Source organism: Chiloscyllium punctatum, chromosome 8, assembly GCF_047496795.1.
Source record: "Chiloscyllium punctatum isolate Juve2018m chromosome 8, sChiPun1.3, whole genome shotgun sequence".
NCBI classification, from domain to species: domain Eukaryota; kingdom Metazoa; phylum Chordata; class Chondrichthyes; order Orectolobiformes; family Hemiscylliidae; genus Chiloscyllium; species Chiloscyllium punctatum.
In genome coordinates, this window is record NC_092746.1 from 43,744,766 (window position 1) to 43,759,613 (window position 14,848).

Consider the following 14,848-nt stretch of genomic DNA (forward strand, 5'->3'; position numbering starts at 1 on the left):
GCAATTATTTAAATTGAATAACATATTCTGTGAATTCATTTTTTATCCCTGTAGCGTGGTCCTCCAGGAGGAAATGGAAATAAAATAGAATCACATGGTGAGGATGTGTTTACAAGGCCGCACGAAACACTTCCCCTGCCAGGTTTACCGAGTCCTGATGTAGGATCTGGACCTGATGATCACGGAATAAGGAGAGAGCCAAGTTCTTTTGAAGATGACACTGTAGTGTCAAACGTCTTTCTCCCAGAACCCACTCCAGCACAAATACTGACAGAGGAAGTTCATGGAGGTATGCAAAATTTAGCTGTCATGAAGTATTTTTTTCATAGAATCTCTACAGTGTGGAAACAGGCCATTTGTCACAACAATTCCACACTGGCCCTCCAAAGAGTATCTCATCCAGACCAATTCCCCTACCCCTATTACTCTCCATTTCCCCTGACTAATGCACCTAGCTTACACACTCCTGAACAAATTATTTATGACTGAACACTCTGCAGGTCATACCTTCCATGTGTTTGCAAGCTCAAATGTAATAAGGGGTCTGTTTTGTGATGCAGTGGCAGCCTCTCTATCTCTGGACTGGGAGGCCCAGGTTCAACGACCACCTGCTCCAGAGGTATGTAATATCATCTCTGAACAGGTTAGTTAGAAAAACAGGTTAGTTAGTTTTATTTAAATGCTTGCTTTGACAACATATACGAAAATTGGACCAATACAGAGAAGATTAGCATGCTCCCGAAGCAACGAAAGCTCAGAACGTCATGAAGCATTCATTTTTTTTAAGACACCTGTGGCACACTAGTCGTATCCCTATCCTGGACCAGGAGGTCTGGGTTCAAGTTCCATCTGTTTCAGGAATGTGCAACAATATCTCTGAACAGGTTGATTAGAAAAATATGGAAAATGCATTTCCAAGACAGTGTTTTTCTTCTAAGTGATTTACTTCCAGTCTTCCTTCCTCAGGTTCCCGCATTTTCTTGGCCAACGAGCCAGTCTTAGTGGATGTAAGTAAGACTGTAAGTAATTGGATGTTAGCCAGAAAAATGTTCGGTCACATGGGGCACCCGAGCTCAGGCCAATCTTGACTTCATTCAATGTCTGTATTCCCAGCAGGACCATCAACTTACCATAGCAATTTACAAAATGCCAAATTCTGGAAAAGAAATAAAGGATTTCTGGATCCCTATTGGTGCTTTGAGATCACAGTGTAAAATGCTGTTTGATTGTCTTTCTTAGTTCAGGCATACTCAGGCCAATTGTAGCCAAAATCAGTTAGTTGAACACATAAATATGGTCTGAATGTTTTAATAGCAGATTTAATAATATATTTGTATTAAACATATCTAACTCACTGCATCCTACCTGAAAATTGCACATGACCTCTGAAAAAGTAATAAAAAGTACTTTGGTTCATTAACACTGCTGATTTTGAGAATTAACTCAAACCGTTCCTTATCAGCAGGTGGCAGTAAGGAGAGCAGACTAGTTGTTGACAGGCTGTTGTTCCACTACCTTTAACAGAATGTTCAAAATGAATTACTGTTCAAGAAATCATAGAACAGCTTCAGAATTATTTGATACCTATAATTTTTATGTGCAGTCAACTGTTAAATAATACATTTTTATTAGGCATTAGTGGTTAATATAAAATCATGAGGGGCATGGATAGGGTAAATAGAATAGGTATTTTCCCTGGGGTAGGCAAGTCCAGAACTAGAGGGCATAGGTTGAAGGTAAGAGGGGAAAGATTTAAAAGGGACCTAAGGAGCAACTTATTCATGCAGAGGATGGTGCGTGTATGGAATGAGCTGCCAGAGGAAGTGGTGGAAGTTGGTTCAGTTAGTACATTTAAAAGGCTTCTGGATGGGTTGACATGAATAGGAAGGAATTAGAGGGATATGGGCCAAGTGCTGGCAAATGGGACTAGATTAGGTTAGGATATCTGGTTGGCATGGACGATTTGGACCGAAGGGTCTGATTCGGTGCTGTACATCTCTATGACTCTACGATTCTATGACAGATGAATGAGCCTCAGGCACAGATCAGTCATCATTTCATTCAATAGTGAGACAGGTTTTAAGGCAGCTGATTGGCTTGTATTTAATCATAGAGATGTACAGCACGGAAACGGACCCTTTGGTCCAACTCGTCTATGTGATATCCCAACCTATTCCAGTAAATCTTTTCAGAACCCTTTCAAGTTTCACAACATCATTCCAATAGGAAGGAGACCAGAATTGCAAGCAATATTCCAACAGTGGCCTAACCAATGTCCTGTATAGCCGCAACATGACCTCCCAACTCCTGTACTCAATACTCTGACCAATAAGGGAAAGCATTCCAAATGCTTCTTCACTATCCTATCTACCTGCGACTCCACTTTGTAGGAGCTATGAACCTGCACTCCAAGGTCTCTGTTCAGCAACACACCATAGGACCTTACCATTAAGTGTATAAGTCCTTCTAAGATTTGTTTTCTCAAAATGCAGCACCTCACATTTATCTAAATTAAACTCCATCTGCCACTCCTCAGCCCATTGGCTCATCTGACCAAGATCCCACTGTAATCTGAAGTAACCTTCTTCGCTGTCCACTACACCTCCAATTTTGGTGTCATCTGCAAGCTTACTAACTGCACCTCTTATGCTCACATCCAAATCATTTATATAAATGACAAAATGTAGTGGATCCATCACCGATCCTTATGGCACTCCACTGGTCACAGGCCTCCAGTCTGAAAAACAATCCTCCACCACCACCATCTGTCTTCTACCTTCAATCAAGTTCGGTATCCAAATGGCTAGCTCTCCCTGTATTCCATGAGATATAACCTTGCTAACCAGTCTCCCATAGAGAATCTTTTCAAACGCCTTACTGAAGTCCATATAGATCATATCTACTGCTCTGCCCTCATCAATCCTCTTTGTTACTTAATCAAAAAACTCAATCAAGTTTGTGAGACATGATTTCCCACACACAAAGCCATGTTGACTATCCTTAATTAGTCCTTGCCTTTCCAAATGCATGTACATCCTGTCCCTCAGGAATACCCCCAACAACTTGCCCACCACCGATGTCAGGCACACCTGTCTATAGTTCCCTGGCTTGTCCTTACCACCTTTCTTAAATAGTGGCACCATATTAGCCAACTTCCAGTCTTCCAGCATCTCATCTGTGACAATCGGTGATACAAGTATCTTAGCAAGGGGCCCAGCAATCACTTCCCTATCTTGCCACAGAGTTCAAAGGTACACCTGATCAGGTGCTGGGGATTTATCCACTTTTATGTGTTTCAAGACATCCAGCACTTCCTCCTCTGTAATATGGACATTTTGCAAGATGTCATCATTTATTTCCCTATATAAGACATTCTATATCTTGCATGTCCTTCGCCACAGTAAACACTGATGCAAAATACTTGTCGCCCTATGCAATCTCACCTCACTCTCCAGCTTAGACAATTAATGACTTGTTGAGAATTCCTATGCACTCTACATTCTCCTACAAAAAATTACACCTTGGGTATTTAACTATCTTGCAAAGTGACCCGTGAAATCCTAATGTAGGGAACAGACAGACTGAAGGAAAGTATCATCAAAAGTATCCACTGCAACAGAATCGTGGCACAAATCACCACCTTTACTTTCTGGTCTCATAAGGATCTGTTCTGATAAGGTTTACCCATTCAATTTTTCTAAGTCCCACATAAATTATTAATGACAAAACCTAAATAAGAAATTTGTATATTAAAGCAGCCGCCCCAAGCCATTCTGGACACAATGATAAAACATGTTAGATTATTAAGCCTGGAATTTCCACTGTAATCAAGTCTTGCAGCTTTGTCAGTTTGGTGAGCCCTCCTTCTGACACTAGTATGTAACTCTAATCCAAGGCACTTTCCATAGGCAGGTTCATGTGCATATGTTAGATAAGCTCCTGTGCCTTTTACATGTAATGCACCAGAGGAGGTGGGCCAGTGAGGAGGTTGGAAGTTGTGTTGAATTTTACTTGTTACAGATTCCCAAGCCTTGTCATTGCTCTGCTGCCTGTTGGAGTTTTGTTTTAAAGATAAATAAAAAAAGGAGTTTCTCTGTACTTAGTTGACTCCATTAGATTCTTGGTCATATGAACTTCAAGTTGCTTTCTGCTGCTCAGCCCAATACCGTTGTCTCCTTCTGTTGCTACTAGGTGTGAATGATGGAAAATGTTGAATGAGGTGCTTATGTTTCCATTGTATTGCACATGTGAGCCAATATATTGTCTGATTGTAGGAATCCCTGATTTGGATGATGACAGCAGAGAGCAGGAGGGTGACTCCCAATTTTCACCCTCACCTCCTAATGTTATGCTGAGCAGCGAGGAGGAAACCCTAGAACAAAAGTGACAACTTCTGCTTTTCAAACAAATGACTTTGAACAGGGCATTATGTTCTGTTACGTGTTTCAAAACCAAAGTACAAATTTGCAAATGACTAACAATATTCTGATCTTGCATTCCAGATCAGGCCTGCAATGAACCCCTTGATCAAGGATCATGTAGGAGTTACGTTATTAAATGGTATTATGATACCGCAGCCAATTCCTGTGCACAATTTTGGTATGGAGGCTGTGAGGGGAATAATAACCGTTTTAACAGCCAAGAAGAATGCCAGGCCAAATGCTTACAATTTAAAAAGGTCAGTGACATTTATAGGTAACAAATGAATGTTATTGTCCTGTACTTATGATGTGGTGATACCCATATTCATCTGAAATGCCTTTACCTTCTATTTTAGTTAAGACAATAACTTATTTTTAAAATGTAATGTACATCAGCAATTTCATCATCACTATGCTGACAACACAGCAAAAAGCTCTCAGCAAATTCTGATGCATCTTTGTTATGTTTTATCTCTTTACTTGCCAGGCATATCTTTGAGCAGCAATTTAAAGAAATAGGGCATTTTCATGGAGTTGTTTCAATGCTTTTTTATGGATCGTTTCTTCTTCTACTCAATTAAAGTTTTATAGATTTCTATTTTATATTCTTCCTGTTTTCTGCTGTCCTATTTTGAGAAGACAGCAGTATGATTTTGAACTTATTGGGTACAATGCAGGTGTCTGCAGTTGTGAGGGGTAGGGATCCAAAACCCACTCAGTGTAAGAATTTATTTTTTAGACTTCAACCTGACAGTTAGCGACCAGCCACAGACAAATGTGGTATTATTTTAAAATAAGCTTTTTTTTGTGATTTCATTCATAACTTAGAAGATTAAGCAATTACACAACTTTATCTCAGGGGTGTGCCAAAAAGATGAAGGTGGTAAATTTGTTTCTCTGGCTCATTCTCTGACAGTCCAATGATCTGTCCCTGTTCTTCTCTTGAAATTCCTGTGTTTTCAATTAGTGCTATTGACACACCACAGTTTGCATGTTGCTTAACAAGTGAGCAAGTTCTGCAAATACGTGTAAAACCATTACATGACAAATACACCCTCTGTCTTTTTGAAATACAACTTTGCCAATAAGTACTAAACAAGTCCCTCCTTTGAATGGTATGTCAATGGCTTCTTTTCACAGCATTCTGATTTTAATTCCATGTCTCTGTGGCCAAAGGTCTTTTACAGCGATCACCCCCCACCTGCATCTACTTGACGCCTTCCCAGCTACCTTCCTCCCCAGCCTCACCCCACCCCATTTATCTCTCAGCCCCCTTCCCCCCACCCAAACATTCCCGATGAAGGGTTTATGCCCAATATGTCGATTCTTCTGCTCCTCCGACGTTGCCTGACCTGCTGTGCTTTTCCAGCACCACACTTCTCAACAAAAGTCTTTTACATTCAATGTAATTTCAATACTTCAGTGGCTGATGTACCAGTGCCCCACAAACAGAGGGATTGTAATTTTAATTCTGAATACATATTCAGCGCATGGCTCAGTAAAGTTCTAGCATTCCTGCAAGCCCTATAATGTGCCGGAGGGTATGCTGAGCACTCCAGGCACTGAGTGATGAGGTTCAACCTATGGAAAAGTTAATATCTGGGTGCTTTTCATCTTAATTTTGTGTCACAATTTTCAGAAAAATCTGAAATACCATCTCTTTCCATGGTGATATTTTGTAGAAGTCAGTACTTTGCCACATACACTTCATTAGTGTTAAATTAGTGTATCCTAGCATCGAACTTGATTAAAATACAATGAAGTAGAAAGCAGATATCATTAGCCCAAAGCAATGTTCATTCAATGTGAGAAGGGCAACTTGTAGAAATATATTTCAAGTCACTTCACATAGACATAAAGAAAAACAGATCCTAAGCCAAAGAAGGATTAATGCAGTGAGTTAAGAAAAAGACTTGAGGTTTAAAGGAAGTCCTAAGGGAGAAGAGAGAGTTACAGAATCGGAAAGATTCAGGAAGCAGATTCCAGAGCATGATGTCTTGACAGCTGAAGGTGCAGGTGCCACGGTGAAGGAAGGCAGCAGGCATCACTCTGATGGAGGTGGAGAGAACACAGCAGGGAGAAAGGCCATGGAGAAGATAAGTACAAGAATAGGCTTTTTAAATTGGAGGAGTTGGGGAATCAAGTCAGGCTATAATTTATGGGTTCTGTCTGAATAACTCTTCTGTTTTGTTACAGAAGTGAAGACCATTTTACAGGATGGAGGGATTAATATGTGAGTGCTATAAGAATATTTATCATCTGGAGTGAAGCCAGCATTATCCAGGGTTACAAAACACGCACAACGTGTAACAGGATAGATGTTTAGTGGTTCCGTGTAAGAGAGGCTAATGAGTTGTAAAGAATAGTGTTCTCAGGAAATAATTACAGTTCGTGATTCATGCCATGATTCAATTCCATTGGATATAATCATCCTCAAAATATTAAAGGTGTTTGCAGCATGAAGTTAAAAAGCACAGGACACCAGGTTATAGCTCAACAGGTTTATCTGGAAATTCAAGTTTTTGGGGTGTTGGAGTGTTGCTCCTTCATCAGGTACCGCTCCAAAAGCTTGTACTTCCAAATAAACCTGTTGGACTATAACCTGTTGTCCTGTCATTTTTAACTTTGTACACCCCAGTCCAACACCGGCACTGCCACATCTTTGCAGCATAAGACAGCTGCAGGGGAGGGGTTTCAGATGAGCATGTCGACAGCAGACCTTTCAATCAGGATAGCAAAGAATACAAATATCATTAGCCCAAACCAATGTTCATTCAATGTGAGAAGGGCAACTTGTCACAAATAAGTGTTTTTCGCACTTACCCCAGCATTAAAATTGAACCCAAAAATCCACTTGAAGGTTTTCAGAAGCTCCAGCAATAAATGGCATTCAGGTGCAGATCACTCATGATCTAATTGAATGTTAGAACAGACTATAGGGACTGAAAGGCATACTTCTATTCCAATGGCTGGAATTTTACTGCCTTCTCCCCCCTCAGTTTAAACTTGGGGTGGGATGGCCAGTGCCAAGTGGCCAGGCTGCCAGTTGGCCAGACAGAAGGGGATACCTTTTTTTGGGCACCCTGTCCCTATCAGAGGCCCAACCCTGCCAAATTGTAAAGTACTTCCTGAGGTGTGACATTTCTCCTCTACCTCCACACCCCCGCCCCCCCCCCCCCCCCCCCCACCTTCCATGCTCTCTCTTCACCTGTCACACTTGGCACTGCCCTTTGCTGCAGTCTGCCAGAACACGAATTCCTAAAAACTCACCTTTCATCCTGGCTCCATCACAGCTCCCTTCCCTCTGAGCCTACCAGTAGTCCCAACAGTGACAATCGTTACCAAGATGCTCCCACGACAAAGGAGCTCCTGGTCATTTAATTGACCAACTGCTGTTGGAAGTTGGGCTTGCTTTTGGATTGAAGCCAATGTTATGCCACAAACCAATGAATGTCTTGATAGCTGTTAAATGGCTGCAGATTGAGCTAGCCAAGTAGAGGTGGGCTTACCCTGACGTTGTTACACCGGAATGGGTGCCTTGACCCCGGCATAAAATCCAGCCCAATGTTTGTAAATAAGAACCTGCAGAAAGAGAGCAGGACGTCACCAGGTAGCACCCACTGTCGATTTGAACTATTCATCTGCCAATTTCCATAGAGTTAAACTACTACTGTCATTTCACATTCAGTATTAACCCATTGAATTAATATATTTTTGAATTTTCACTGAATCCCCTAATGTAATCAATTAGTAATAACTGATACACACTGATTAATTTTCTGATTAGTAAATAGTAATTGATTCTTACTAAGCAGGCTAAGAGTTCCTCCTGTTTACTGTGAGTTGTGACGCTCTTAATTTATTTGTATAATTATTTTTCTGTACTAATTTTAGCAAAAGTTTAACCATTCTTTCAGGATAAAATACATTTTATGGTGTACTTTGTTTCCAAGAATGAACCTTTCATCTGATCTGAATTAACATTTTGTTACTTCTTCCTTTTGAAAGTCTTCCTACCATAGACTTGACATATCCTCCTACCATTACCTGGTGTAAGTATACATATCATGGGTACCTGGAGTTGACTTTTAAAAGACAAACCCAAGATGTATCTGGGCTGGAAGGCAGCAAAGACCATGATCATAATGAATTGAGGAAGAATCAGCACATCACAGACTCGGGTAGAACAAATTCAGCTGACATTGCTAAGAGTTGGACTATCATGTCATTTCATCAAACCGTTTAACCTCATGAAGAAAAGTAAATTGAGCACAAGTTCAAAATGCTTAAGTCAAATTGTGTTCAATGTTATGTGATTAAGACAACTTGCCTTCCTTTGCATGACGCTCTTGTTGTCTTAGTTGTTCAGTTTCAAGTTTGTTCTGCTTTGTTTTCCTCCATCCTTTTAACCTTCAGTCTTCAGCAGGATTAATACTTCTCAAGTTTTTGTTAAGTTTTCCTGAATACAATGTTCGTGTTTTTAATCTGAGAGTTTATCCATATTATTAAATGAAAAGGTAATTTCATCTTAGTTCTTCCTTAAGTCTTGTTCATTGATATCTATGTCATTTGCTTCCTCACTCTGACCAAATTTAATAACCTGCTTACTCACGTCTCAAAATCTGAAACCAGGTATATTTTCCCAGGTTGCCACTCTGAGTGGGGATACTTGCAACTCATTCCCACTGAATCACACAGTATAGAAAAATGCCACTTTGTCCAGCATGTCTGCATTTGCTTTTCACCAAAGAAATGTTTAACTGTGTCTCTGCCGAATTCCAGATCTTCCTGTGGTTCAAATATTTATCTCAATCATCCCTCTCTAGTCAATTCCTTGCTGAAGTGAAAGGATGAAGAAATTTCTCCTAAACTCTGATGTCTGCCTTAACTATCATTTAAATTGATAATCTTCTGTTACTCACTTTCCAATCAGAGAAAATAGTAATAATTTATTCATCCTGTCAAAGCCTTTGCTTAATGAAAAGAAATCAATTAAATTTCCTCTTAGCCTATTGCAGTGAAAACAACCATTTTATCTCAAGTCCCTTTAACAATTGTAGTTTTTTTAAATCTAAGTATATACATTACTGGCAGGGCTGTTGTGGTGTACTGGTCATGTCCCTGCCTTTGGGCCAGGTGGTGCAGGTTAGGGTAATACCATCTCTGAACGTGTTAACTAGAAAATATCCAGAAATTAATAGTTGGAATTATAAATTGAGAAAAGAATGCCTTTGTTAAATCTGAGTTCAGGTTTGGGCACATAATCTCAGGAAAGGTATACATTTGTCTCAGAAATTGCACAGCCCTGATTCACTAGAGAGGAGGATTAAGTTATGAGGAGAAATTGTTTATGTTTGTTCTGTATTCTCTATTCTCTTATATTACAGGGCTGATGGCTAATCTAACTGACATTTTAAAATTATAAAGAACCCAAAAAGGCCTCTGGAGGGAGAATTCTGAACAAGAGACCATAATCACAAAATTAGACTGAGGCCATTAAAGAGTGGAGATAGAAAAATATTTCACAGAAAATGTAGGGGAAATCTGAAATTCTCTCTACCAAAAGACTATGAATACTGGTTCAGTTGAAACTTTCAACAGTGATGCTGACAGATGTTTTCTGGATAAGGATACCAAGTGATGTGGGTACAAATGTGGGTAACTGGAACTAAGGTACAAGATCAGCCATGATGTAATTGAATGGTTGAACAGGCTCAAGGAGCTGAATGGCTTTTCGAGTACTTATGTCCTTATGAAAATTAGCATATTCCTGAATCTTCAATCAGTGATCTGTTATTTAAACTGAGTCCATAAATTCTTTTAAAATGTTATGAGATAACTGAGTTAAAAAGAGAAAATTAAATATTAACAGAAGTTATGATAGGGTGAGATTAGACAAGGTGGAAAGTTGAAGAGGAAAACACCTTGCAGACTTGATGGCCCAAATGGACTACTATAATTTTCAGTAATTCAGTAAGGATCACATTCAGGTAATTTTAGGAGTTTAATGGATAAATGGAAGGTAATATAGTTGGGGTGATTCTGAAATTGAAGCCTCCATCCAAGCAACATTATGAGCCACTGAAAAGTTCCTGTTTTATATCAACTCTACTTTTCATGGACCGTCAAAAACAGAACAAAAACAATGGATTAAAGAAATTGAGATGTTTTGACAGGTCAAAAGTAACAATCCAGTTGTCCAGATGCCTTGATGATAATAAGGTACATATTGTACTGCAAATGTTCAAACCCAGAAGTGTTGCTGTTTTCTGGCCCGGCTAATCTTTGTAATCCAAACTTACTACCAGAGGAGGTCCACATCTTGCTAGCTTTTTCCAAATTTTGATTGTGGTTAATATACTGTATAGGCAACTTGGCAAACAAAATTGAAATTCCTTGAAAGATCTTACTGTAAGTAACAATGAGATAACATTCCAGTAGATGCATTTTACCAATTATCTGTATTTTCCCACTTTTGTTTTAAACAGTGTGCTCTGGCAGTTTTAGAAATCAGCCATGATATTTAGATTTGTTGCACTCATGCCAAAGAAGCTGTTTGCATTAGCACATTTCATCAGCACATTAATGTTATAATTCTGTAAGTGAGAAATGTATTTCCAGTGCCTTTTAACATTCATCCTGAATGAAATTCTGTGCAATTATCCTGCTAAGTAAGGAACACTAACACAAAATTATATATTAGTACATAAGATGTTAAAATGCTGTTTTGGTCTTCTTGAAAATTGCAATTTGTTTTGTTCAATGCTTTGTGGGATATATTCGCCCAGAAATTTGCTTTCTAATAAGGATTTCCTGCTGAAGTGCAATCATAGTACCAAAGAATGATTCACTTATCAATAAACTGTGGTAACAGTGGGTAAATCAACTTAAATGCAAACGTGTACTGCCTATTGAGTCAATAAAAATTAAAACTGTGTGAACGAAAGTCTGTATTCTAACTGGTTTACAATACATTGACAAAACTGAAGGTAAATACAGTTTGTAGGAAGGGTTAATGATAAGTGACAAAGAACTGGCTGTATCATAAGATGCTGCTTAGCCATTTTGGAAGTTGTAGTTTCTCAGAGTGGAACAAGCTACATCAACTGTACGCCAACATTTTCAACGTGACATTTGCAGTTTCATCTCAGTTTCCATTAATTGCGACTTAAATGTAATTTTAAAATGATCAATCAAACAGGTGGAGTGACTTACCAGAAGCACTCTACCACTGATAATTCAAAAAACTTTGAAAGAATCAATTATTCATTAAATCATTTGGTAAACTGTAGGATTTGCTCCAATTGTGCTGTTTTTATTCAATGTCTTAAAACACTTCTACAGAACTGACACAAAAATTACATGAATCTGAGTCAGTTAAAAGTAAAGATTTAATTAATTTCAAAATTTGATTTGAGACTTTAATAAACTCTCAGACACACCTTAACTTTTATATTTCTACATAATAATGAAATATGTCGGTACATGTCACTTCACTTTTTTCCATTATATATAACTGTATTTATATCTGTAATAGAAATTGTCTTCGTAAATTGTTTTCTGTAATTAAACATCTCATTCCTGCCTTCCAACCCTCAAGATATCAGTCCTTCTGCCCCCTCCTTAACAACGCTGATTTTAATAATTTCACTTTGACAGCTGTCAAGACGTACTTACTCTCTCACTATTCTGAAGTTTAAAACTAGATGTTCCATCTGATCATTGTGTTGCACATTTTACAAGTAAACACTGAATTTCTACTGCCTGTTTAAGTGGCCACCTCAGGAGTCAGATTCATAGTCATACAGCATAGAGACAGGCCCTTCAGCCCACTATGTCTACGCCAACCACCAAACACTAAATTATACTAATCCCAATTACCTGTACTTGGCCCAGAGCCTACTGCACCCTGGCAGATTAGGTGCTCGTCCAGATGCTTCTTAAATGTTATGAGAGTACCTACCTACCACCCTCTCAGGCAGCATGTTCCATATTTCTATCACCCTCTGAATGAGAAAAACCTTTCCTCAGATCTCCTCTGAACCATTTCCACCTCACCTTAAGCTTAAGCCCTCTGATCTTAGATACATCAGTCCTGGAGAAGAGACTCTCACAATCTACCCTATTTACAGCCTCTCATAATTTTATATACCTCAATCAAACCCCCCTCAGCCTCCCCTACTCAAAGGAACACAAACTGAGTCTATCTAGGTCTCTCCTCATAACTTTCCATCCCAAGCAACATCCTTGGGAATCTCTCTGCACCCTCTCCAGTGCAATCACACATTTCCAATTGTGTGGCAACCAGAACTGTACATAGTATTCCATCTGTAGCCTAATCAATGTTTTATAAAGTTGTATCAAGACTTCTTTGCTCCTATATTCTACATCCCAGATATTCCCACATGCCTTGTTCACCAACCTGTCTATCTGTGCTGATACCTTCAGGGATCTATGGACTTGTACAAGATCTCTTTGTTCCTCAGTACATCCTAGGGACCTACCATTCATTGTGCAAATCCTTTCCTTATTAGACCTCCCAAAATGCATCACCTCACATGTATCAGGATTAAATCCCATCCCATGGGTCAGGAAATCAGAAGCCTCATGCTTCGAACAGCAGTGTGGACTCCTAAAATTATTATCATTATGTGAAAAGTCCTTTGGATGCTAAATATCAGAAAACCTTTTTGATTAACATATTTATTTAAATACATTTTCCAATATGCTTATTGCCAAGAAAAGACTAGATTATCATCAGCTATTTTATTTATATATAAAATCCCTACAGTGCAGAAAGTGGCCATTTGGCCCATTGAGTCTGCACCAACCCTCTGAACAGCATCCCATCCTATCCCCATAATCCTGCATTTCCCCTGGCTAATCCACCTAAATTGTATACCTTTGGACTGTGGTAAGAAACTGGAGCACCGGTAGGAAACCCCCGCAGACAGAGGAAGAATGTACAAACTCCACACAGGTAGTCACCTAAGGCTGGAATCCAAACCCGGTGCATGGCACTGTGAGGCAACAGTGCTAACCATTGGGCCACTGTGCCACCCTTTTGTGGCATCTAAGTGCTCTTTTTAAATATAAATTCATTTTAATTTTTAAACATAAAAACACAAGAATCCAAACAGTCATCTAGATTGACTTAACAAATGTGCAAGTTTTCAAATCAAAAAATGTATACTTTTAGATTAAAATGATATACTTTAGTCAGCAGTGACAAATTGGTAGTTCTCTCATCTCTGCATCAGAATGTTACATTTCCAAGTAACACACAGATACTGGAATGTCTGGGTTAGTTCAAGGTTTGAGTATTCCTGTTAATCATGCTGAATGTGACTTATCTAGGTTAATGGTTGTGTTGAAGTGTCAGTGCTAATATATGTGTTCAGTTTGGATCGTCCAAAATTAGTTTTCCATCTCTTTGTCTGCAGCAATGGGCTGGATTTTCCTCCAGATGTCAAAACTTTGATATGGACCCCAAGACCACTCATCATGCCTGTATGCCCATTGGAACAACATTCCCTAAGTTGTCTGCAAAGAAGTCATGAAATAAGGAAACCTGAAGACAGGAGGGTCATTATGAAGGAGGGAGAACTATTCTACAGAATTAGTAGTGACATCACTGCAGTCCTTCATTACAGCAGCCCCATCATTAGGGAATTGAGTCCCCAGCTCCAATGGCTGTCCGGCCTGCTGCCAGGAGACTGTCTTGATAGAACGCATGCCCTCTAAATGTGGCACACGGCTGTTCTGATGACAATAATATATCTATACTGGTGCCTCTGTAAGAGTTTTGATTGAATTTAATGTCTGTCGACCTCCATGCAATGAAAAATCAACCCTGCTCCCATATTGCTCCTGGAGATTTTTCCAAGAAAATATCCCTAGAGACAGGAATAATAAGAAAATAAAAATAATAGAAAAATATGTGAAATATTCAGCCCCTTGGCATGGAGCTTTCCAACAAGGGGGTTCACTTATTGACTCATCTTTGCACTTTAACTTAGGGCCTTAATTCCAATGAATGCATCGCCAGTCATAGAGTCATGCGGCAAAGAGATAGCAGTAGAGTGTAAGTGCTGCATGAGCATTGATCCTTCTCCCCAGCACCACATGACCCATTTAAGGCATCACTGCATTTAAAACAGTTTTGCAGTACATTTACAGTTCAGGTGAAAAGGGACTCAGTTCCATGTTCCTGTGTATCTCTAGAGGCCTTGCATTAGCTGTGTGCACCGTGTCTCTTATAAGATCACCTTGATTGCTTCTGCTTCACAGAGATGGAAATGGTCAACATTGACAGTGAGCAGCATTTGAACCCTCGTCCCTGTATGTGTACATCGTGTGCATTTCACGTGTGCGATGATATTATTACAAGTGATATCAATGTGCATGATGGATGCAATTCCCCCTTG

The 14,848-nt window shown here is 39.3% G+C and overlaps 1 protein-coding gene and 1 non-coding gene across 2 annotated transcripts in view; both read left to right on the plus strand.

Annotated features, from left to right (window-relative positions):
• LOC140480497 (uncharacterized) overlaps positions 1-11,540 on the plus strand; it is a 264,377-nt gene extending 252,837 nt beyond the window's left edge. Inside the window, exons 34-37 of the mRNA XM_072575429.1 lie at positions 55-289; positions 4,503-4,678; positions 6,618-6,654; positions 8,430-11,540. Of these exons, the coding sequence (XP_072431530.1) occupies positions 55-289; positions 4,503-4,678; positions 6,618-6,623 (417 nt within the window). The 3' untranslated portion in view covers positions 6,624-6,654; positions 8,430-11,540. The remainder of the gene's footprint in view (positions 1-54; positions 290-4,502; positions 4,679-6,617; positions 6,655-8,429) is intronic.
• Positions 682-784, plus strand: LOC140480958 (U6 spliceosomal RNA). Its single transcript, XR_011961436.1, has one exon. It is a non-coding gene; the product is annotated as a U6 spliceosomal RNA (small nuclear RNA).
• Positions 11,541-14,848: the final 3,308 nt, after the last annotated feature.